The sequence below is a fragment of the Arvicola amphibius genome, chromosome 15, assembly GCF_903992535.2.
Source record: "Arvicola amphibius chromosome 15, mArvAmp1.2, whole genome shotgun sequence".
NCBI classification, from domain to species: domain Eukaryota; kingdom Metazoa; phylum Chordata; class Mammalia; order Rodentia; family Cricetidae; genus Arvicola; species Arvicola amphibius.
The window spans coordinates 27067547-27092309 of NC_052061.1; the positions used below are offsets into that span (position 1 = coordinate 27067547).

General features: G+C 39.7%; 1 protein-coding gene across 5 annotated transcripts in view; it reads left to right on the plus strand.

Moving 5' to 3' along the window:
- Large1 (LARGE xylosyl- and glucuronyltransferase 1) overlaps positions 1 to 24763 on the plus strand; it is a 533170-nt gene that overhangs the window by 252000 nt on the left and 256407 nt on the right. For all 5 annotated transcript variants that reach the window (XM_038312791.2, XM_038312792.2, XM_038312793.2 and 2 more), the window contains 2 exons: positions 8252 to 8334; positions 19922 to 20045. In XM_038312791.2, the coding sequence (XP_038168719.1) occupies positions 8252 to 8334; positions 19922 to 20045 (207 nt within the window). The remainder of the gene's footprint in view (positions 1 to 8251; positions 8335 to 19921; positions 20046 to 24763) is intronic.

The following is a 24763-nucleotide window of genomic DNA, read 5'->3' on the forward strand; positions in this document are numbered from 1 at the left end:
ACATCTCCCTGCATACTTCTCCTCTAGGTGTGGGTTGTCCTGGAATGTAGAGGCTGTGGCTGCTGCTATCAGAGCCCCCTGGCCAACCTGGTCTAACTTTTTTTTTCCTTTTATATTCATCGAGCTCATCACAGTTCTGGCATATCAGGAAAGGCAACAGCTTTCTAGTTCCAAATCCATCTTACAGATTCTATACTGAAGGTCACCCATTCACTGCTTAGTTGTCAGGAATGAATCTCCATTCACAGCTGTAATATTAGATTACCTGTAGATCCAGGTTGCAGAGATTGAAGATGTACTAAGCAATATATTTTGTATGAAAGATGGACGTACAAGGTTTCCTTAGAAAGTACCATCCTAATGCTTATAAGTGATATCAACATTCTTGACTTTTTTTCCTTTAGTGTCCTACCCGTGAAGATCAGCAAATACTTATATGGACCGAAAAGTATGCCATACTTTTTAGTCACTATACTAAGGCAGTGCTCAGGAAGAGTCCCTGTGAGGTTAGGTGTTGACAGGTATACTACATGGTATACTAAAGAGTAGCAAGAGCTTAAGGAGAAACAAAGCAGAAGATAGAATTAGGGAAATTGTGCAGAGGAGGTTGCAGGCCTATCGAATGGGTGCTGCAGTGTTAGCACATGAAGGAAGCAATCACACCCTGAGCCAAAGCAGGTATACTGGTCCTGAGATCCTATTGGTGCTTCTTATTTTGCACACTTAACTAGAAGTGGAAGGCAAAGAAACCGAGTTCATTTCTCTAGGAAGATCAGGTCTTAAGGGCACAGAACAAGTTGAAGCTGGGTAGTCATTGAGTGCAGAGGGGCAAAGAGGAACACCATCCTACCCTTCTGCCAGACTTAGTGATAAAAAAAAAAGTCTTAAAACACCAGTAGCCACACAAACACAGGTTTAGGGTGAGGACCTGTGGCCATAGAACCTGATATTCTGGCCCAGTCTTTGACATTGGCTTCTCTTAGTCATTGATGGGGGTGTTTAATCCACCATATTGAGAAATTTGCAAAACTGTTACTTCTCACCATGAAAACCTAGTTATGATGTTAGTAATCCTGGTTCCTGTCCCCTCCTCTCTATATTCTACTGCAGCCCCTGAGCCCTTTGTTCTTTCTAGGGCTAAAAAAATGTGGAGCATGCAGAACCCTTCCAAGAGCATATATTATAATGCTGATTATCTCCTTATGTAGCTGCTCCCTGCTGCTCTGGCTCCAGATGATAAATTTATTCATAGTAGGAGGTGTATTGGCTAAAACTGAAGAGATTGGAAAATTATGCAAAATATTTGATACTGTGTGTGCTTTGCTTATATTTAATGGGTCCATTTAGAAAAGTCTCTGAATCTTGAAGGCAAGACAAAGTTTGTTATTTCAAAGCCACATGTTCAAATATTTAAGATTCAGAAGAGCCCAATTCTAGTGTTTTCTGCCTCCTCTTCCCCTTCTGGGATACATGTTCCCACGTGCAAGCATTTTCTTTTCATAAGTAAAATGGTGGCTATCACATACACCCTGGCATCTTTCATTCCGAATCTTTCGGGCAAAATATTAAAAAGAGGTAAGTGATAATGCCTTCCTTTTACAGGTGCAGAAATTAAGAAATGCATAAATTACTGAGCAGGGGTAGCTGAAAGATGTGGAAGGAACTAAACATATTCCACCCCACCCCAATTCCTATACATAGACACACACACTCACACACACCTTTCTTCTAGATGAAATTTTCTAACAGAAGTTTCTTTTCTTTCTTTTTTTGGTGAAAATCTCTCTCTCTCTCTGTCTCTCTGTCTCTCTCTCTCTCTCTCTCTCTCTCTCTCTCTCTCTGTGTGTGTGTGTGTGTGTGTGTGTGTCTTCGTGTCTTTCTGTTGCTTTGATAAGACACAACTGAAATCAACTTGGGTGGCAAGGGTTTATTTTATCCTTCAGTTTTACATCATAGTCCATCAGGGAAGCAGCGAGGGTTGGAACCCAAGCAGGGCAGGGAACCTGGAGGCAGAAAAGATGCTGTGGAGGAGTTCTGCTTGCTGGCTTACTAACCCATGGCTTACTCAACTTGTTTTATTATTATACTAAGACCATAGGCCTAGGGATAGCACCAAAATGAAATCAATCATTAATCAGGAAGACGACTCAAGGTTTGCTTGCAGATGAATCTGATGGGAACATTTTCTTAATTGAGGTTCCCTTTTCCAAGGATTCCAGCTTATGTTAAGTTGATGTATCTATGTGTGTGTGGTGTATATGCTTGTAACACATGTTGTGCTGTCAAAAACGGGGAGCTAAAACAGATTTGCATTGCAAATTTTGTTAATGACTGGGCCATATTTTCAGTCTCTTCTAGTAGAATGCAACAGAAATCAACCAAGTAAAGGAACCTCAAAGCAATCAAGGAAGTGATTGAAAGTGGAATTTTGCAGTTATTGTTTTTCCCAGCCTGACAAACCTCTCTGCCAGTACAGTAATCCAAATCAGACCAAATCAAACCAAATTAGAAAAAGCCCATGTTTAATGACGCCAGAGCTCCTGGGTGGCCCTCCAGAAAACATGGAGAGGGAAAAGGCAAAGCAGGGAAACCATGTGTTCGTTCTCTGGGGGCTGACGGAGGGGGGGACTTTAAATAGCCTGTGGGAGTGATCTTGACCCTCCCTGGGGAGGGTTTGCTGTTTGGCAGGCTTTCTTGGAGGTGGATTCTTGACTGCAACTAGGGGAGGGGGCTTGGAACTTTGCCACCAAACATTCCAGACTCTTTGTATATATGGATGCCAGGGGGCTGGGATGACTCTTCTAACCAAACAGTTATTTTTATGACCGTGGGACAGGTACATGTTATGGGGTTATGATGAGACAGTTAATATACCACAGACATTTTATACATTTTATGGCCAGTCAATTTATAGAAAAACAGAAACAAGTTACAATGTGCAATTCACAAGATTATTGAGGGAAAACCAGTCAAAATAATGTTGGCATTTAGCTCAGGAAATGCTCAAAGTCTAACATTGTAAAACTAAAAAGGAAAATGGAGTCAGCTCTCCTTAACAATGTGTGTGAATGAATGTATATAAAGACAGAAAATGGATTCCGGATTCTGTCTCACTATTTACTGTGGCAGGGTCTTTCACTGAACCCAGAGCTTGAGGATTTTGCTAAACTAGTTATCCTGTAGCTTTCTTGGGGGAATTCCATGTCTCCACTGCCCAAGGGCTAAGATTCCAGGAAATGGCTTCACCTGCTGGGAATTCACAAAGATTCTGAAGGATCTTTCTAATGCCAGAGCTGTTTCCTAACCCCTTAACAAAAGTGTGGTTTACCCTGGAGTAAGAACAATCCTTAATTCATAGGCAGGGTAAAGATTTGTGTGTGTGTGTGTGTGTGTGTGTGTGTGTGTGTGTACTTTGCAATGTTTCCTAGCTCTACCTACAAGATATCAGTAACGTTCCTATCCCAAATAATTACATTTTATAACTCTTGAATCTTGGGATTGGGTTAAGTGCTCTATGTAGAGAGCATGACCTTCTGACAGAAATGTTTGAAGATCCTGGGCATCAGGGACTGTATTAAGAGATATTGCTAAAGCACACTGTATATATTTTTAGGAGCTCTGTTCCTCAATTTAAATGCTAATTTATATATTAGTTACTTCTATAAAAGCCATTTGAGGTAAGAAAGCTTTATTTTATTTCAGGTCTCTTGAGGATATAGTCTATCATGTTAGGGGACACATATTTGTGAGAAAGGCTGATAACTGGGCTAATGGGAATATGAGGCATTTCCCCACACCTTATAGGCATCCAGGAAATAGAACCGAGGCTAGAAACAGAGTGGGTCTATAACTGTCAACCTTTCCACCCTTCTGCCTACTTCTGTTGGGTCCTGGAGCTTCATGCAAGCAATGAAGGGACAGTCCACCAAGTCTATTAAGCCAGAAACAAACTTTATTTCAGGAAAAAGAAAGAAAAGAACAGTCTCCATGGGCACACAAAGCTTATCAGCTGTAGCTGTGACTACAACCAGCAACTGAATTCTGTAGCTGTGGCAGTGAGTGCTGGTTTTGGGCCTCTTTTTATACTAAAATCAACAAAACCAATAAAAGGTTCAAGGAGCTTTTACAACCTTGAGGTCAGGCTTAACATCACAATACATTTTAAGTTTTACAACTTTTGGTTATAAGATATCAACTTATGATTTTTGTCAAAGTCTGTGGCTCAGACAGCCACTTTTCATTGTCCCTGAAAGAATGCAAGACAGAGAGAAGCGTCAAATAGGGGGACAGTTAAAAATTAAGGGAATACAATCAGAGGGTCCCATAGAGGCAATAGTTAGAAGCTAACCTTTGTTCTCTGGGAAATGGGAGACATGGGACAAAAGTTTATCTCTATACACAGTGGCTTCCAGAATGTCTGTTCTAAAGGCAGAAAGTGTTTGTTAAAGGTTAACAGTTACTACCAGCTTTATTTATTTATTTATTTATTTTTCCCAAAATATGTTTGGGCTCACAACTTTATATTTTTATATTTCTATATTCCTATTTCTAGATCCTACATTTCTGTATTCTTATTCTTGTATTCTTTATTTCCTCGATTTGAACTCCACTTTCTGAAGCTTACAGAGCCTTCTTTAACAGTGCCACCATCTTGGCCCTGTACCTCATCTGGGCAATGTAGTGGAGCTGACCATGTTGATGGAGGCTGCAGGTGTGCCACCCTCAGAATGTGAGCATGAGAGATCTGGCTTCACTCCTCATCTAACACATGGTGGCCTGGGCAGGAGAGATATTCCCTTCCTGTCTCCCCCTCACAGCTGAGGTTAGTAGGAGAGCTGGCCCTGAGTTTATAAGACTTGGAAAGCTGCTCCTGCCCCTCATCTGCTGAAGTACCCAGGAGAGCAGGCCCTGCACCTTATCTGGGCAATACAGTAGAGTGGCCTCTGATGATGCATGAAAGCAGGAGGATTAACCCGGCCACTTGCTCATGCTGCAAGGTGAACTAATTGGGGCAATGCGGGAGACCTCACCATGTTAGTGAAAACAAGGGAGAGATGGTGGATTGACCAACCCTGCAACTACCCAGGCCCAGAACCGGGGTTATGAGTTGACTCACCCCAACATCCACACCATCTGTGATCTGGTGGAACATGTTAAAGGGGCTGGTCCTGCAGGCTCAAAGAAAATCTTTATGACACAGGGCCATAACATGATATCCAAGAAGAGTCCCAGTGAGGGCCCAGCATCCACAGCATAGCAGAAACCAAAGGCCTTGAGCCAGACCTATTGAAAGACCCCCTGGAATGGGGGAGACTCTCACTCAAGTCTCAGGATAACATGACCCCCCAGGAACTCATGAGAGACCATCCTTGCCGCAACCACACATGGTTTATTGACAGGAACCAGCGTGCTGGGGCCGAGACTCATATCCCAACAGGGGTAGAGGAGTTCCTCCCCGAGTTGGGAGAAGGGGTATTTAAGGGAAGAAACCATAATCTAAAGGGGGTAGGGAGGGCATTATTGGGAAATTCCAAAAATACTAGTGATAATCACAAGGGGGTAACTTCCTGTTTCTCAAGATTGTTCTCAAGATTATAATCTAACTTTATGTTCAGCTAGTTCCTGGAACAGAGTCACTGAACTGGCTAACCTAGATTTTTGGCTTTACTCTTCCTGCTAGACTTTTTTTGGCTCTACTCTTCCTGGTCCTTCACAATGATTCTTTACAATGAACAAGATAATATGAGTAAAAGGGTTTACCGCCAGTCTCACTGTGTCACAGTACAGCTTTTATGAAAAGATTTTGTTTTGTTTTCTTTTTCCTCTTTAATTTTATTTTGATGGGGATGTGGCAATGGCAGAGGGTGGATATAAAGGGATAGGGAAATGAATGGGATCTAGATGCTTGATGTGAAAGAGACAAAAATAAATAAAAAGAAATTAAAAAAAGAATCCTGTAGATGTGGCAACCACATAATATAGATAGCGATGTTCTGATGAAGAGAAGTCCTTTTAGCACTGGTTGATGGGAGTGGTCAGAGTAAGTGAAAGTAATTGGGATCAGAGAGGTTATGGGGGTAGATTGAGGTTGATGAACAGTTTATGGTTTCTGTCTCATGTCATGTGGTTCCCATGGTATACTAAATGTGGTGAAGAATTCCTGTTAGCCAGAAGTCATTGCACAAAGCATCTAGTGGTGTGATCAGGGTAGAAGAGGGACATCTAGAAGGGGCTTCCCAGGAGAGTGGGAAGTCAGGAGTTGTGATGTTACAGCATGGGCAGTCAGAAAACCCATTGTTATGGTTGGTTTTAATTTTTAATTTCACACATTCTGAAATCACCTGAGAAAAGTCTCTATGTACATCTGTGGGGGATTGTATTGATTGTTGTGGTTGGTGTAAGGAGGCCTGCCCTGTTGGCAGCACCATTTCCTTCACTTGCTATTCTGGGCATTATGAATATAGACAGTGTCAAGGAACTAGTATACATGTATTAATACATTGCTCTGTGCTCTTGAATTTAGATAAATTGTCACTAGTTCTATTGAGCTTCTGCAGTCTTGACTTCCCTAGAGTGATGAATTTTAACCTCAATTTTTGAGCCAAATAAACTCAATATTAATATACCATTAAAGATGGTATTTATTAGGTTATGTTACCATATCAGCAGTGAAAGAGACTCAATACTTCATCTGTCAAGCACCCAATCTTCAATTTATTTATTAGGTGTTAGAAGGATCATCTTTCTGCAAGGCTTGTAGTACAGAATATCTTGGAATGGCTTTTAAGAGATATGTTTTGACTCGAAGAATGTTGTGCTTCAAGAAGAGGGACAATAAGCAGGAACTCTGCATTCTTTGACAGATCATAACATTTTAATAAATTCATCCTAAACTAGAGAATTTATTCCCAGTCTTGGTTAAAATGTGCCATAAATAGAAGACAATGTCTTTACAGTGCAGTGTATCAAAAGAAAGTTAATGACAAGGTGCATATATGGGAATCAGCCAAAAGCAGGGTTCTATCTATCAGGGAATACTCAAGTGCTCAGTTCCATTTTTGGTAAGAGAAATTCTCTTTCTTTTCCTCCCCTTTTTCCTCTTCCCATTTCTTCTTCTCTCTCTTTCCCTCCTCTATCCTCATACCCACCCCCATTTAAAATTAATTTAGAAAACAAAACAAAACTTGTAGACCATAGGGAAGACCCAACCTAAATGTGCCAGCCTGACTGACAATTTAAGAGAATGAAGAGATATTTTTGTCACTTGTAATTCAATTACAGAACACCACTGTATCTGTAAAATTCAAGATTGAGTTATAAGGAATGAATAAATGCTCCACAAACCACTTATTTGAGGTAATGTGTTGCTGAGTTAGATTTTTATGTGGTCTGCCAAATAGGAATGGGTATGAATCTGTGAAGCACAGACCCTAGCAATGCTACCAACCAGAGATATACCTCCAAGGAAAGCTGCAGGTATGAAATAGCGGTAGTTTACAGGGGAAACCACAGTTGACACAAGGAATTCTACTGGAAGGATGGGTCCTCCTGAACATTTTGTACCTAAATAATGTCATCATGAGTCATAGTTGCTGGACAAGTAACTTTAGCCTTTGTTGTTTGCCCTGCTTGGTTTCATTCTTGCTGTTGTCTAGTTTGTCCTTTGTTTTCTTTCATTACTCCATTTTCAAATGAGAGTATTTGTTGTACCACTTTATATTAGAAATGCCTGATTCATTTTTTGATTTCATAAATACAGTTACGAGATTGGCTTGCTTCTCAAAAGAGGCTTTGCGCTGAACTTTTGAACAATGGTGAAGATGTTAAGAGTTACAAATGTATTTTGTAAGTTTGCACTCTGAACCATAACTTCTCAGTTTGAAAGCTCTGACTATTGGTCCATCAGGGCACATTTCTTCTCTTTTGCCCATTGCCATATTCTCCTGGCTTGAGGGTTAAGGAATCGCCCATTTGAGCCAATAACTATTGCAGCCATCTCTAAAATGTAATTGAAAAGAGTCTTGATGTCCTCCAAATGATGATAGCTCCATAAACCTGTTAAAAACTTTAATTAAAGACTTTAATAAAACTGTCTCAAGTTATTCTCCATGGCTGCTTGCGGTGCCCTTTGTTTCCTATGATCCCAAAAAGAAATTAGGAAAATTTTTCTCTCCTGTGATCCTACAAGGCAGGAAGGCCTGCTTTTATTTGTATGATAGATAGTTCATATTCTCTTTTCCTTTTCTCTCAGACTATCCATGTGGCTATTGTCTGTGCAGGATACAACGCCAGCAGGGATGTTGTCACCCTGGTCAAGTCGGTCCTCTTTCACAGGTAAGAACAGTCTTTGCTTGTACTCTTGTGGATTTGTGTATCCCTGACCACCTGCATGATGCCTTGGAGAATGTTATAGAAGAGTGTGCTTTTTGTCCCATTTAGACTGCCGTGGAAATGTATTTTTTTCTCCAGAATATGAGGAAGGATGTTGCATTAAGGATGCTTAATAGCAGACATTTAGTGTTGCCCAGCCATGCTTAGATTTGTAACTTTCAGAACTATGGGAGCCTCCAAGGACATCCCAACTTAGATGCTTCAGTTTCTGCTACCCCACAATTCTTTTTCTATATTCCTGTTTGTGGATTATGTTGTGATCTGCACCACGTCCCATCTAAAATTCATTTTAAGTTTTAACCCTTAGTACTTTGAAGTAAGACTGTTTGTAGATAAACCTTTTAAAAGATAGGATTAAATTAAAGTAGGTACATTATGGTGGACCCTAATCGAATATGACTAGTGTTAAAAATATAAGATGAGTGCAGACACATTCAGAAGGAAGACTGTGTAAGTACCTAGGCAAGGAACTTGACTTCACAGGCTTCAGCCTTCCATCTCCGAGAACTGTGGCAAAATGAATTTCTGTTTCCAGCTAGTCAGTTGTTTTAATTTGCTATGACACTTGGTTATTATAAAATAATACCCCAGGTTGACTTGCCCATTTTTTGGGTACTTCTGACTGTCAGAAATCCTTCTTTATGTTAGGCTAAATGTAATATCTTATAGACCTTGTGGATTTCCATTAAACAAATTAGAAGTTTGATTCTTTTCCACTTGGAAGTAGAGATACTCCCCAGGTGTCATCTTTTCTCTATGCTTCTGCTTTCTTATGAACCTTTCTTCCTTCCCTTTGGTATTCAGGTTTATTACCTGGAATTCCTTGAGGTCACATCTAGAACTGAGTCTGCAGTTCCAGGCAATACCCTGCTCTGACTTCTCATCAGGGATTTGGATGAAGTTCATCTGTAGTTACAACCTATAATATAGACAGATACCTATGAGATGACTGAGTCAGGATCCTGACCATTCACTGTATAAGGAACCTGTTAAGAATAATTCTCGGGGATAGGGGGCTGGAGAGATGGCTCAGTGGTTAAGAACACTGGCTGCTCTTCCAGAGGTCCTGAGTTCAATTCCCAGCAACCACATGGTGGCTCACAACCATCTGTAATGAGATCTGGCGCCCTCCTCTGGAGTGTGGGCATACATGGAGGCAGAATGTTGTATACATAATAAATAAATGAATGAATGAATGAATGAATGAATGATTCTCAGATCACCTGAGTTGAGAACACAGCATAGTCACTCAAATTCACCACCTAGATCTATCAACACTGCAAGAATGTGGATACATCTTTTCTTACACCTTCTATCACAGTGTCCCAACCATTTTTTCTGTCTGTGGTATCATGCAGCGCTCCCTCTTGGAGATATATCAGCTTGTGTCTCTGCTCTCCATCAAGCTCTAGCCCACTAGTTGGTAACCTGCATATACCATTCCTGGTTCCCAGCTTTCTGTTCTTTATATCCATCCTCTCTTACTCAAGAATGGTGTTTCAGAAAGGAATGTCTGATCTTGCAGGATCTATTCATGACATTCAATGTTTAAGAGCTAGAACTTTATTATCCCCATAATAGGACAATCAGTCACCAATAAATTCTTCATAGTGTTTTCTTGCTTGTGTCTGTGGTGCTGTTATGCTTTGCCACTCTGGCCTGGTTTTAGCTCCCTACTTTCTCTGTCATATGTCCTGTCAACCTATTCCTTCCCAAATCCCAAGCCATCACACAGGCCCTAACTATAACAGAATGCCTCCTTTCAACTCTCAGTGTGTGTTTAATCACCTAGTTTATAGCCCACAATACCCTGCCTACATTTTTTTATGCTTATTATGGTAATCTCTATGTATCTATCTTTAATTCCTTCTGTAGCAGAATACAGGTCATTTGGAGACAGAAACCATGACTTATTTCTATTTATCTCAGATACTTAGAAAACTACTAACTAGTTCATTTGTTTAGCAAGTGCTCTTGGGGAAGTCCTTTAATAAGAAATCTGAAGATACATATTTTTAACCTAAGATATAAATGTACATTCAATTCACATTCATGCCACTGTTGCACCAAGAGGCCTTCAGCAAATTACTTTAACCCATTGTTACTCTGTTAACTTTTGCTGTAGATCAGGTTACTCCCAAGCTGACTTTTACTGTATTGATGTTTACTCATTACTGTACTCTGTGGCATGTCTCTTGTGCTCGTACCATTGTGTAGCTGGAATCAACTGGCTTGTTGACAGAAGATTACATTTCTTACCTTTCACCATCGAGGATAGGGTAGAAAAATGTGGCCACAAAGCAAAATATAACAGTAAGCAACAGTGGCTGGCAACTCTTCCTGCCTCTCCTGACACTTTGAAGCTATGATTTCTGTTGTATAGTATAAGAGATCATAGGAATGTCAGGTGGAAATTGATTGAGTCTTCTCATGTGAAGCTAAGTGTCTGAACAACATGACTATATTCACTGTGCAGATTCTCACATTTGTGATTCTCATACCCTCATTGCTGAATGCAGTCAGGCACTATGAGGACTGATTGTGAGTCAGATTGGAGATTCTTAGCCATGATGTCATTATTCCTTGTCTGTGGTACAATAGAAAGTCCCTCTCTGATGAAATCCAAAAGCCTGCTCTTTATGGAATGAGTGTTTGTATGATTGAAGATATTTATTTTTTTCTGTGCCTCAATCATGCTAAAATTTTAACTCTGTGGTATTGTTTTTCGGCAAAAGTTTCCTTCCTGTTGTTTTAGTTACACATCACATAAACTGGAAGTTGTTGAAACTGTAAGAATTTTATCAAGAACAAACTTTTACTCCAACAATTTATGCAGCACAAAGATGTTTAATTTTAGAATAGCAGTTTTATTGGGAGCTGTGAAGGCATATCGTTTTTACCATCCTTCCATGGAGCTGGGCATATCCAAGAAGAGATCTTGTTATTATTGTGTGTAATGAAGATGAAGACTGCACCATGGCAATGAGTACTTGGCTGTTCTGTACCAGGTGACCCGTGGAGTTCCTCCCTCACGTTGAAGTGATACAAATAAGAATAACTGTGATTTGATTTGCTGCTGGTCTTGATTTGGATATTAAAGCTGAGACTCTCCAGCTATAAATAGCTTTATTGCCATGAATCACTTTATGGGGATTAACTAAGTCATGATTGTAAAATATGTTGACAATTGAATTATCTTCCTAATGTTAATAATAATAGAATAATAGCGATATAGAATGTTCCTTTTGGTTGTCACTGTTAATTGCAGTAATTAGATTTATTTTCCAGACAAGATTTTCCTTTAAGTCTTGCTTTGTTATGTCAAATCAATTTTACTTCTATAATATGCTTGGTGACAGTACAGTGGACATGCTGTATTTTAAAAGATAGGAAGAGACTGACATGAACAGTTACATACCAGCGTGACACTGAGCATTCTCCAACCTTCTAGAAAGAAATTTCAGAATATCTGCCAAAGACCTTTATCCCACATGACTAATGAAGGGTCTGTGTCTTAAATTGATAGCCTAAAGTTCTTTTATTCTTTTATTTTTGTGATTATAATATAATCTTCCTTTCCTCCCTATAATCCCTTCCATATACTCCTCCTTACTCTCTTTGAAATTGATGACCTCTTTTTTAATGAATTGTTTATGTATATGTACACACACATATTCCTAAATATATGTCCATCTGTGTAACCATGTAGTTGGACTTTTCTTTGGACCACCAGCTCACAAATAATGACAACCCCTTTCCCAACCATAGTGCCCTGTTTAGAACATACAGAGATATTCTGCTCTTTACGTATTCAACAAACACTCCTGTCATTATCTCCCTACACCAAATTCTGTTATAAATGTTATCAGGATACTAATGTGCCCAGTTCTGTGCCTGCTGAAGGAAGGTACTGTTGCAAACCCCTCTTTCACAGACAATACAACTGAGGACCAAGATGGTTAAGCCATTGCTCAAGATCACATGTCCAGGATATAGATAGAGCCAAGTTTAATGTCAGTCTTTTGGCTTCTGAGTCTTTACTCACCACAAGTAGCAAGGAGTTTTCTGCTTTTAATATCATTACCATTACTTTACTTTTCATCGTCATTTTTGTTGGAGGTGTAGATATCATTGTTGTAATGTCATCATTATCTTTCTCACCATAAGATTTGTACTTGTGAGGTGCCAAACATTACATACACAAAGAATTTAAAAGTCTGGGCATCCATGTTTCTAGTGAAGTTTAAGGCAGTATGGACAGATGATGACTTTGAGTATATAGGAGCCAGTAGGGGAACTAGGAGAAATAATTATTTTCCTCAGATGTTAACTTCAAGTGATATCTTGTATTTGAATTCTGTTCCTGCTCAATAGACTTTACCATCCCTGTAACTCTCTATAGAAACTCAAGCTTAAAGAGGTTAAGTGGCTCATTTAGTGTCACCATTGAGTAGATGTTAGTCCAATCAGTTTAGTCTTGGCTCTGCCAACATCTAGAATCCATCATGTTTTTGCTATTCCATGTGGTCTTTTGATTTTTCTAGAGAGTTGTTCTTTTATCCTTTATCTAGTAAAGTGCTTTATTAAGCTATCTGTGAGTCTTCCATATTATTGAAGCCAATTTGCCTCCTCCAATTAAAGAATGCTCTGACCCCATATCCCTACCCCCGGAATTCTCTGAAATAGTTATGGGTCAATGATTCACAATGGACTGCCAGTGCCATCAATGGCTCTTTGTCTAAAGTTGATGTTGTGTTGTAAACCTAATAAATAAAATTATCTCTGCTCCAGTGGCATTTTGTATTTTTAATGAAAACAATCCTTGGATTGCCTTGTGGAATTTTTGGCACTTTCCTTGCAAGATAAGGAAGTGAGGCAGGAGGGAAAGCAATGGTTTACTCATCTTTAATTTCTGCAATGCTGTATTTATTGTATCCCGAACTTGAACACGGGAACAGTTAGGAAACTGAGGCAACAGAAGTGCTGTTCAGTAAAAGTGTAGTCTGCAGGATCTTCTGGAGAAAGGTGCATTTTCTTGCCTACATGGGAATACTCATTCTCACACAAATGAGGCTACTGGATATTAGGATATGGACCAAACCATCTACCAAGAAGGAGGTCTTTTTCCATGGGCCTAAGGCTGTACTTGTGCAAACATATTTATAGTGAATGGTATATTAAAAAAGCAGAAACCATCTAGCTTAGATATGATGCCATCATAAAACTAAAGAGCCTTACATTATAGATTGGTTATTCTTCTTGAGTTTTTATTAACTTCAGTTTGTGAATTTTCCTTTGCTGTAAATGTGTTCTTAACATCTATCTAAATGATACTCACATTCCCTTTACACAAAACAGAAAACAGAATCTACAGCCTCTTGTAGATTGTGGTATTTGCAAGACTCTATCATTAAAGTCAGTTCTTACCTTCCTGAATTAAAGTCAGAGGTAAAAGGAGACTCAGAAGCCACCTGTGTAGAAGATAAAAACGTTCCCTGTATTAATTATTCTTGAGTTATAGATATTCACTAACTGGGGACATCATCAGGCTGTTTTCTGTAACCTCCAGAACTGGATATACCTTCTGGTCTCAGCCCCGCCTGGAAATACGCAGGCTCCCCCACCTAGTGATCAGTGTGCCATGCAGGCCAGGGTTTCCAGTGCAGTGAAGGATCTAGAGCAGGCGAGCAAAGCAGGCTCACACACTCACTCACACTCAGAGAATAGACTGTCAGACTGTCATTCCAGTCTCAGACAACAAACCATTTGTATAAGAATATTCCTATACTGTAACTGTACTTTGAAAGAAAAACATTCAGTATTCCCAATAAATTTATCATTATTCAACTATCATAACCCTTTACTATTAGGCCCTTTTCATTGACACCCCCCAAAAGATGCCCCATATCGATATAATCATTCAAATCACCACTCATTTATCTCCTCTCTGTTTGTAGACTTTCCTAGTCTGGACATTTTATTGCCATGCACATCATTTAATATTTAGACTTTCTTCACTAGCTTCTCTCCCTTCAAATGAGATTTAATGATTCTTCAGTGACATGAAACTTTGAAATTTATGCCCTGGGAATGCTGAAGCATGCATGGGCAGCCCATATATGTCAGTTCTGTCGAACTTGTCCATATTGGGATTCATGGTCTAATTTGATGAGAATGACTGACCAGGTCTTTTCCTCAAGAGGGCACCAGATCTTTTTACATATATATAGCGCATGTGCTAATACTTCATTCCATTGTCTTGTGCTCTAATGTCCTTTTGTATGATTGTATTATTCTGAGTTTATCATCAGTTGACAGCCACGTTGATATTTACTTGCTACAAGTAATTGTGTATAAGCTTTTTGGTATAGACCTGTTTTTATTTTATTTATAGTTTGTTCTCTGCTAAGGTGGAAACCCCTGCAGAAATGTAGCAATCTGCTCTGGTTCTAGAGAAAAGTTGTTACTTCTGTTCCCTCCCAAGGGAGTTTCCTAGTAGAGGTACCAGTTGCTTCTTCTGTTAGGCTCCCCTAAGGGAGATACTGCTTTATGCCAGTGAAAGAACATCTTCACCCAAAACTCTTTCAAGAGATGTATTTGGGGGAGAGGAGACCAGGAGAGAAGCTGCTTCTGCGAGAGTGGAGGAGGACAGCTGCCATCTGAACAGGCAGAGGGGCTTATTTTTGCAGGGAGATTTTCAGGGAGGGAATTGTTCAGCTTTTGATCTCCTTGACCTCGACCCAGCTCAGATTGGCTAGCTTAGGTGCTGAGGGATTGGTTGGTTTTCTGCTCAGGAGTGCCTACTTTTCCTGTTGATTGGTTTTGTATTCAGTTGGTCGTGGGGAGTTTTGACTCTGGCTCTAGGGCCAAAGTGTATTTGCCTCTGGTTTCAGGATCAGGGTATGGTTCTTTGGTTCTGGTTTCAGAGCCAAAGTGTTTCTGGCTCAGACAGGGTTCAGGTCCAGGATGGGCTTCTTTCACTGTCCCTGGTTTCACGGTCAGGGTGGTTTTCTTTCACTGTCTCTGGTTTCACGGTCAGGATGGGCTTCTTTTACTGGCTCTGGTTTCAGGTTTTCTTTGGCTGGCTCTTTTACTCTATACTAGTAGTGCAGGCATCAGATCATTTTCTCTACTGATTAGAGAAGCAAAACGTCAGGAAAAAAAGTGTCTTAGAAATTGTAGGGAGTCCCAGCAAAGCCATCATGTGATACATGGAAAATTGGAGTCCTCTTTTCAAAGTCAGATTTTTCTTTTGGGATGCCAGATCATATATGACAACATGGAGACTTTTTAGTTGTGAAAGCTTGGGCATTAGGTTAGGATTGTCCTACTGACTCTTATAACTTAAATTTACCCATATTTTTATTAATCTACATTCTGCCATGTGGCTTTTACCTCTCTTTCATTCTGTGTGTTTGACTTGTTCCACGCCTCAATGACTTCTGTATGCCTCAATTATCTCCTCTTTTTGTGCCATATGTCCCACCTATCTCTCTTGCCTAGTTATGGGCCACTCAGTTTTTTATTACCCTAACTACAACACATCTTCACACAGTATACCAATATTCTGCAACACCTCTTGATGTTCTTAGTCTCATTTATAAGAGGATTTAAGAACAGAATAAATGGAAACTCAAGGATAAACCCTGAACTAAAGTGGAACCTTGAAGACAATTTGTTAGTATTTAAAGGAAAACCCCAGGGCACATAAGCTGTAAATCTTGCAGCTGCCTAAAGTAGAAAGCTGGTTAAGATAAACTGGCTAGGAGGTAATTCCTGTGGCTTCAGGAATCCAGGTGGCAGTAGTGGAGCTTTAGAAAAAACACAAGAAAGTCCAAAACATTAGTTAGAGAATTTAAAAACACACCTTGCACCAGCACTAGCTAGCCAGCCCCTGAAAGAAAATGACAGGAAAAAAAAAGGAAAAGAAATCAGGATTCAGACAGGAAGGTAGACCCAGCCAAACTGAACCTTATGGCCAGTCATAGGGACTGCACTTGGAGGCATGAATTCTGGGAAGGAAAATAGCATTACCTTAAGGTGAACCCACCCTCATGGGCCAGTTTCCCTAGCCAGGTTCCAGACTTCTTTAACTGGATTAAATATTGAGGAAAGAGATAAGGTCATGTTTCCATCTACAGGAGGTTATTAACAAAATGGAGTTTTCAAAGTCCTGTCTTTATTCAGTGGTATGGAGGGTTTCCTATATTTATGAGTAGCTAACTTTGGAGCAGAGGTCAAAAGGTAGTGATTCCAGAGATTGTTGATGGTCTAGGAAGAGGTGTCAGCAGGCTCACAAATTTGCAGAAGTGTATGCTGCATTTCTTGAACTGCAGTAGGCCATGTACTTTGCAAGTCCCATTATGCCAGTGATAGTTACTTATGAAATCGTAAGAACTTTGCCATAGACAGCTCACATTATTCCGGAGGGAGAACGTCATCTGCATTGGCTGACCAGTGTGAGGTTGAAACCAAGTAGGGACCTGGTGCAGAGCATGATGAGAAGAGTTGGGGCTGCTATGGGTAGGAGGGCTGAAGAGAGCTGCCCAGAGTTTATGACTCTGGAGCTTATTTTATAGAAAGAACAGGAGAGGGTCACAAGTGGATATGGAACAGAAAATATCCAGAGGAGGAGGAAGGACTTCAAAGACATGAGAATGAAGTGGGACAAGGTGAAATCTTCAAAATCCCTGTTAGCAAGACCCACATTGGAAGCAACGGACTGAACTTCCAAGGTCCAGTTGAAGAACAGAAGGAGGGAGAATATGAGCAAGGAAGTCAGGACCACGAGGGCTTGGTCCACCCACTGAGACAGTGTGCCTGAGCTAATGGGAGCTCACCAACTCAAGCTAGACTGGGATTAAACAAGCATGGCATCAAATTGAACCCTCTGAATATGGCTGACAATTGGGGCAGACTGAGAAACCAATGATAATGGCACTGGGATTTGTCTCTACTGCATGTACTGGCTTTTTGGGATCCTATTCTTTTTGGTGCATACCTTCCTAAGCCTGGATGTAGGGGGAGAACCTTGGACTTTCCACAGGGCAGGGTATCTCGCCCTCTCTCAGGACTGGAGGGGGAGTGGGAAGGGTGTGTAGGGGAGCAGGAGGGAAGTGGGAGGAGGGGAGAAAGTGGAAATTTTGATTGGTATTATTTATAAAGTAATAAAAAATAAAAATAAAAATCCCTGTTAGCTCAGCGTGGGAGGGTAGATATTAAAATATCACACAGTGGACAGAGAATTATGGGATTGTTTTAGAGAGAACAGGATTTATAGAGTGAAATATATGTTGGAGGAAGCAATAGTCATGAAGAAAGAAAGAAAATATTCATGAGATGTCAGTGAAGGTTGGTCGTAAAAGTGACAGCCATCATCAGCCAAGTCCTTGTCCTTCTGATCTCTATTTTATTTGTTTCATATTACTTAAGACCAGTTCATGTAGATTGATAGATTGATAGATAGATAGATGCATGCATATATACGTTCATATATACATACACAGAGCTATTATTGATCAAGCCCATTTTACAGATTTTAAAGCTGAATTTTAGAGACAAAACCATTAGTTTTTACAGAACCTTGATAAGTGAAAGCTAGTAGATTTATCTCCTGAGATTCAACATGGAACCCTATGTGGAGTATGGCAGTCATGGGTTATATGAGGTGGATGAGACTCTGTTGCTAGAGAGGGTAAGTGATATTTATTGTTAATTCCAGAGATGCAAGGAAAAGACCACTGACCTAAGTCATCGTGGCCAAATTAATCAAAGCAAATGATTGATTAAAGCAAGCCTTTTTATTTATGTACACAGGCTATCTCTTCCTACAAACGAGGTTCAAGAGGTAAGCATTAGACATGAGGAAGACATGGTTTTATAGCTTAGGGGTAGGAGGATTCTAAATGGGGGTCTTGACAGGCAAAATAAGCTGGGTTAGCTAGGCAGTGGTGGCACATGTGTTTAATTCCAGCACTCAAGAGGCAAAGGCAGGCAGATCTCTGTGAGTTTTAGGCCAGCCTCAAATAGGTCTTCAGAGTGAGTTCCAGGACAGGCTCCAAAGCAACAGACCCCCTCCCAAAAAAGGACAGGTTTTAGTAGGAGAACATAATCATAACAAATTAATTATAACTACATCCTGGAACAAGGATGTAGTTGCAAGGTGGTTATAACAAGGCAAGAAGTCACAGCAAGGTAGTCATAGATAGTCTAGTAATTTTTTTTGAAACAAAGGCATGGTTGATGTTTCCTGGAATAGGCTTAGTTAAGGTTGCTGGTGGGTCATAGCTCAATCCTTGAGAAATAGAGGTTTAATTATAAACAGGAATGAACCTATTTTGTTTTTATTATAGGATGACTTTTAAGCCAAAGATGGAGACAGGGTGGTTCACCATTTATCAGACTCAAGAAGGAAATACTGTAGGAAGATTTAGGACTCATTTCCACTTTTCCTTGTACTGTTTACTTTTCATATTATAACAAAAGACTTGGGATAGGTCAGTTTAAGGAAGTAAGGATTTATTCTGTATTGTGTTCAAAAGCATACTCTTCTCATACTGGTTTCTGGCACTTTTTACTCATCTCATTGTTGTAAGAAAATACCCTAACAAAATCTACCTAAGAAATGAATAGTTTATTATGGCTTGAAGTTGCCGAAAAAAAATCCTAGGGGATGCCTTTCATCATGAAGGGGAAGTCAGGAGCAGAAAGCCAGCTGTTCATCCCTGCAGTCAGCAAGCAAAACATGAACAGCAAATGAGGTTAAATTATAAAAACTCATATTTACCCTATTTACTTACTTCAGCAAAACGCTATCCCCTAAAGGTCCCATTATCCACCACAACAGTGCCTCCAGTTAGGACCCAAGTATTCCAGCACATATGGGACATTTTATATTCAAGCCACTGAAGTCCCCGGAATCTTTGCATTTGTATCATACTGTCATGAGCTGTCCTGTAAGGGCTGGTCATTGTAGACAGTTGAGTGACCACAAGGCTTGGACCCACTACAAAAGAGGCATGCTGGTGTTCTCAGTGAAGCTCCAGATGACTTTGGTATGCAAACATAGCCTTATTTTGGAAAAGAACCACTAGGAAACACAACTGTCTTTGAGTTACTGTGGAAGTATGTTGACAGCCATCCACACCTGTTTAAGACATGGCCTGTTGTCATTGTATTTCTGCATTAATTCTGGTATGTCAAGTTGGCAGACAATGATTGATGCAGTTATTAAATATGTCTACTTTAGATTCTTAGAATCCAGATTTCCTCATAACAGATGTGAGAATTGGGTCTTGCCTTCTGTGGTGCTTGGTTGTTTACACTGTGAAATGTAGAGGTTGAGGGAAATGTCCTCTCTTTCTTACGTCTCTAAAATCCTCGTCAAAAAGCACTATGGAGCTACATGTCTGATTTATTTTCAAAGTGGCTTGTGACACTGTCCCACATCATCAGCTTAGAAAAGGGGTGATTTTGCAACAAGATTCGAATTCCTTAATGCTTTTTTGGAATTCTCCTTTTCACTCCACAGGCGGAACCCTCTGCATTTCCACCTCATTGCTGATTCTATTGCAGAGCAGATCCTGGCTACCCTCTTCCAAACCTGGATGGTACCTGCAGTGCGTGTGGACTTCTATAATGCTGATGAGCTCAAGGTATGGAAAGGAAGAAGGGAGAAAGGGAAAAGAGTTTCTCTTATCTGCTGCAACTGGGAACCTCAGTTGTGCATAATTAATTGGACTATAATAAGAACAGGGACCTCACCTCCTAGTAGGACATGTTCAGGATGTAACTGTTGTTATCTGAATTTATCATTAAGCAACGTATTAGCAAAACTGGCCTTCTAACACTTAATCTACTTTGGTCTGGGCAATTCTAGATACCAAGGAACTCCATGGAAGCTGAAGTTCACTGACCTCCGTTTATATCTAAACATGATCAGTGGTACCATAGTAGATAATCATTTCGTTGTTCACTGAGGTTAACATTTTGAAGTTCACTCACCTCAGGATCTGTCTGATTATGGAACCTGGTAAAATGGTAGATAATCATTCCCTTGTTCACTGAGATGAACATTGACCTTAGAGTGACAGATCTTACCTTTACTCTATGTACTGTTACCTACCGATCACAAGACACACATCAACCACCTGCCCATGGTGGCCTGGTTCTTTAGGGATGGAAAGGTTATAACCCTAAATTTTGGGGTAGGAGTTTCTGATGAAAGAATATATGCTGATACCTGAAGACGAATTGCTGAATAAATACTGCATTAGGAACTTTTTCAACTTATAAGATTCATGTGACATCTGATTCCTTTGCTTCAAGTTCTTCTATAGTTCCACCTTGCTTACATGATATTTGGGATTGTGGTCTAATGACCACTGACTGATTAGGGCTCCCAAGTCCACTTCTTAGCTATCTCGACTTGAAGCTGCAAACAATCCCACACCAGCTAAGAATTAGGGATAATAAAATGGGTTATTTATTTGAGAAAAAAAAACATACAGATCACTGTCCCAAACAACAGTCCTCTCATTGCAAACAAGAAACAGAGAGGGAGCCAGAAAGGGAGCCAGAACCAAGAGAGAGATTGCCGGGTTCCCACTGCTTTTTAAAGTATAAGAGACCATGTCCTAGTGGGCTGGTATCTTAAAGGCTATTGGTTGAAGGAGCCGAAGGAGCTCTCAAGGCATCTACTCATTGCAATAAACTCCCTAACACTTAACAATAACTATTAGAAGATACCTAATATGTAGCCTCTCTCCAATGTTGCACTCCTTTGCTTATTCTTTCTCCCCTAATATCTTGTCACAATCTCACCCATCCTTTTATACTCAGTGGCACTGCTTTCCTTTCCCTTTTCCAAAAAGAGCAAGAAACTTTCTATCCACTTGTCTCACAGCTTTTTATCTAGTCTGTGTTTCTTAGACCTCACGCAGCCAAAGGTACCTAGCTATGAATGCATCATGACACAAAATGTAAACTTACTTAGAACATGGTAAGGTGTGTTTGTGTGTGCTTCCATTTTTTAAAATTTTATTATTTTTTTATAAAACACTTGCATAAATCTTGAGCATGTAATATGCAAATGACCATATTGTGTCACAGTGTTAAAATGATGAGCTGCCATTGGAGTTTCATAGTACCTCTTTAATGAAGTAAGAAGATAAGAACATGCCTTTTTTTTATTTTTCTGATGCATACTAGGCATGGTAGGTGTCCCATATACTAGGAGGCTTAACATACTGCTATTGTTAGAGGAACTAGTAGCTTTGAAGGAAAACACTGACTTTCTGTTCTAAGCACTTTGGGAAGGACCAGATACCTAGGTATGGGACTGATTCTGGCAAATAGATTCTTTTCAGAGCCACAAAGTCATTATAATTTTATTTCAGAGTTATAACATTTTAAATAGATTGATCATGTTGATGCAGGCTAGAATTTCTGATTTTCACATATTTTAGGCCCTGAGGTTGATCGAGATGTTCATAGTTTTACATTTGGGGATTCTTGTAATTTGTGTGCCATTCCAATTTATTCTGAGGTAAAATTGATTAACACTCTTATAAAGGCAAAAACAAAATTTAGCAAATTGCTGTACTAATTAAGGTGAAAAGTAGATCACTCTGTCTCCCAGATTCTAGTACAAGCACCAAGGAGAAATAAAAAGAGAGAGGAGAAACAGAGCATCTGCCTCCACAATTATTAGTTCATTTTCCCCTGCCCTGTGTCAGTCATGAAGCCACCCATGGTTTGTTTAAAACATAAAAGAAGTCAGGTTGGATGTCATGGGCCTGTGGTCCCAGAAAATGAGGAGGCTGGGGCAGAAGAATAATTATCTCCAAGCCAATCTGAATGATTTAGTGAAAGTCTATCTCAAAAATTATAATAAAAAATGGGACAGCAATTTCTATGTTTTAATTTCAAATATTTGTTTTCCACAGAAAAACTACATTATTGGGTCTGAGCCATGGCTAACTTACTTGTCTAATGGACTTAGATAATGCCAGCCACTGAAGGAGGATATAGTATCTGTAGCATATCAGTTTCTTAAAAATGATTGGTGTTTTCAGACATGGTAGCTGGAATCCATAGTTCCACACTAGAAATAATGAAGAGGGAGGATTGTTACAACCCAGGAATTAGAGACCAGCAGGCAATATAGCGAGACCCTGTTGTTGTTTTTTAAAAATATTTTAAAACATGAAGTATCCCATTCCCTTTTGAATCCCAAAGTCATGTGGTTCCGAAGTTGTTGTGGATCCTATTGATAACATAGCTTGCAATGTAATCCATAATGGTGATCCATGATTGGAATGTAGCCCAGGGCTTCCTGAGTCACCAGCCTTAGAAGATAGGAGAGAATAAAGCGAGTCTGTGGTTCTAATTATGGTGATCCAGATAAACTATTATTTTATATCCTGATTTTGTTATGGTTACTTTCTTGTCAACTTGACACAAATTATGGGTATTTGGGAAGGGGAACCTCTACTGGGAAAATAACTCTGTTGATTGGTCTGTAGGACATATTCTTGATTAAGAGCTGATGTGGGAGGGCACAGTACACTGGGGCGGTGTCCTCTCTAAAATAGGTGTTCCTGGGTTGTATGAGAACATAGAGTAAGCAAGTCATGGAAGGCAAGCCAGGAAGCAGTGTTTCTCCATGGCCTCTAGTTTAGTTTCTGCCTTAAGTTTCTTTCATGTTTCTTTTAGTGGTGGATTATGATCAGACTATATCATCAAATGAACTCTTTTCTTCTAAGTTACCTTTGGTCTTGGTCTTTATCATAGCAATAGAGAACATACTAGTATAGTTATTAACTGAGTTAAAGCTTTAATTGTTTAAAAAGTGTAATAATTTTAAAATTTTGATCTGGCATATTAAAATGTATACTATCTTCTAGAATCTTGTCCTCCAGAGAAGATTCCTAACATCTCTATATCTATATGTAACATCTCTCTCCTGTATCTGAGGATTTCTACCCCCGGAACTTTGTAGAATATGAATGTTGATACATTATGTAGAACATACTGTTTCCATGTCACTAGTAGTCACAAAGGAATATATTAATTTGATCATTCCAGCTAACTTGTATCTGCCCCTCTCCTGTCTCATGACACTGTCATATGCATAGCTGCTATTATTCCTTTGTCCTTCTTCTCCCTATGTGTTATTCCACATCCTAGCTGAGTCCTATATTCCTAGCCAGTATTCTCAACCAACCTTCACAATCTTTCCCAACACACTGGCATCTCTTGCCTTCTATTCTGCTCACATTTTCTCTCCTAGGTCTATTCTTGCACAATAGCAAGGATCAGTTTTTAGGAAAAAGCAAGCCAATGCATGGTACCCCAATCCTCTTTTGAAAATCATCTGCGGCCCACTATTTCTCTCTCTCTCTCTCTCTCTCTCTCTCTCTCTCTCTCTCTCTCTCTCTCTCTCTCTCTCTCTCTGTCTCTCTCTCTTCCATTTTGGTTTTTTGAGACAGTACTTCTCTATGTAACCCTGGCTGTTGTAAAAAATTTGTTTTGAAGACCAAGTTGGCCTCAAACTCACTGAGATCTGTCTACCTCTGCCTCTCAAATGCTGGGATTAAAGGCATGTGCCACCACCACCTTTAATCCCATTTGATATTACAAATGAGTTCTTCGATTTGACAAATTTAGATTCTGATACAGCAAAAAACTATTATTAAAAAAAACCCTAGACTAGGGTTAGGGTTAGGGTTAGAAAAAGAAAAAAAAAAAAAACCCTAGACAAATTCAAGAGGGTATTCCCACCCTTGATGATCCTCCAATCTTTAATTAGGAGATACTGTAGCCATAGGAGCATATATATTGCAAAGCATTATCTGCTTGCACGTGACTATTTTGTTGTTGGTAAAGTCTTTTGACAAAAAGTTGGCTCAAAGTTTCAGAGTGACTAGAGATGCTTTCTCCCTTAACCGTTTGCTAACAGAGGTCAGCAGACAGAGATGGGTATGATTCTTTTCCACCCAGGTGCCTAAGACATGGGCATATATGGTTAGAATGTATGTACTAAAAACAGGACAATCTAAGAAACAAGAAAATGTTTACTTAAGGTAGACACGATCATTTGTCTTTAGCAGAAGCTCAGGCTTTATTAAATTAATGAAAAGGGAGGAATTTGTGGAGGCCTTAAAATGAGCTCATTTCTACCTTGTCTGAAGGTCAGAGGGTTTAAGATTGCTCAAAATTGTTGACAACAACTAGGGCCACACATCCTGACCCTAGTTATTGTGTGGTTGCTTGGTCCCTTTGATGTTAAGATGGCCAAAGGTCAGGAAATTCAAGCATACTTATGCTTCTTCTTTTGAATTAGGAGTTTGACCTAGGGAGTGACTGTCTT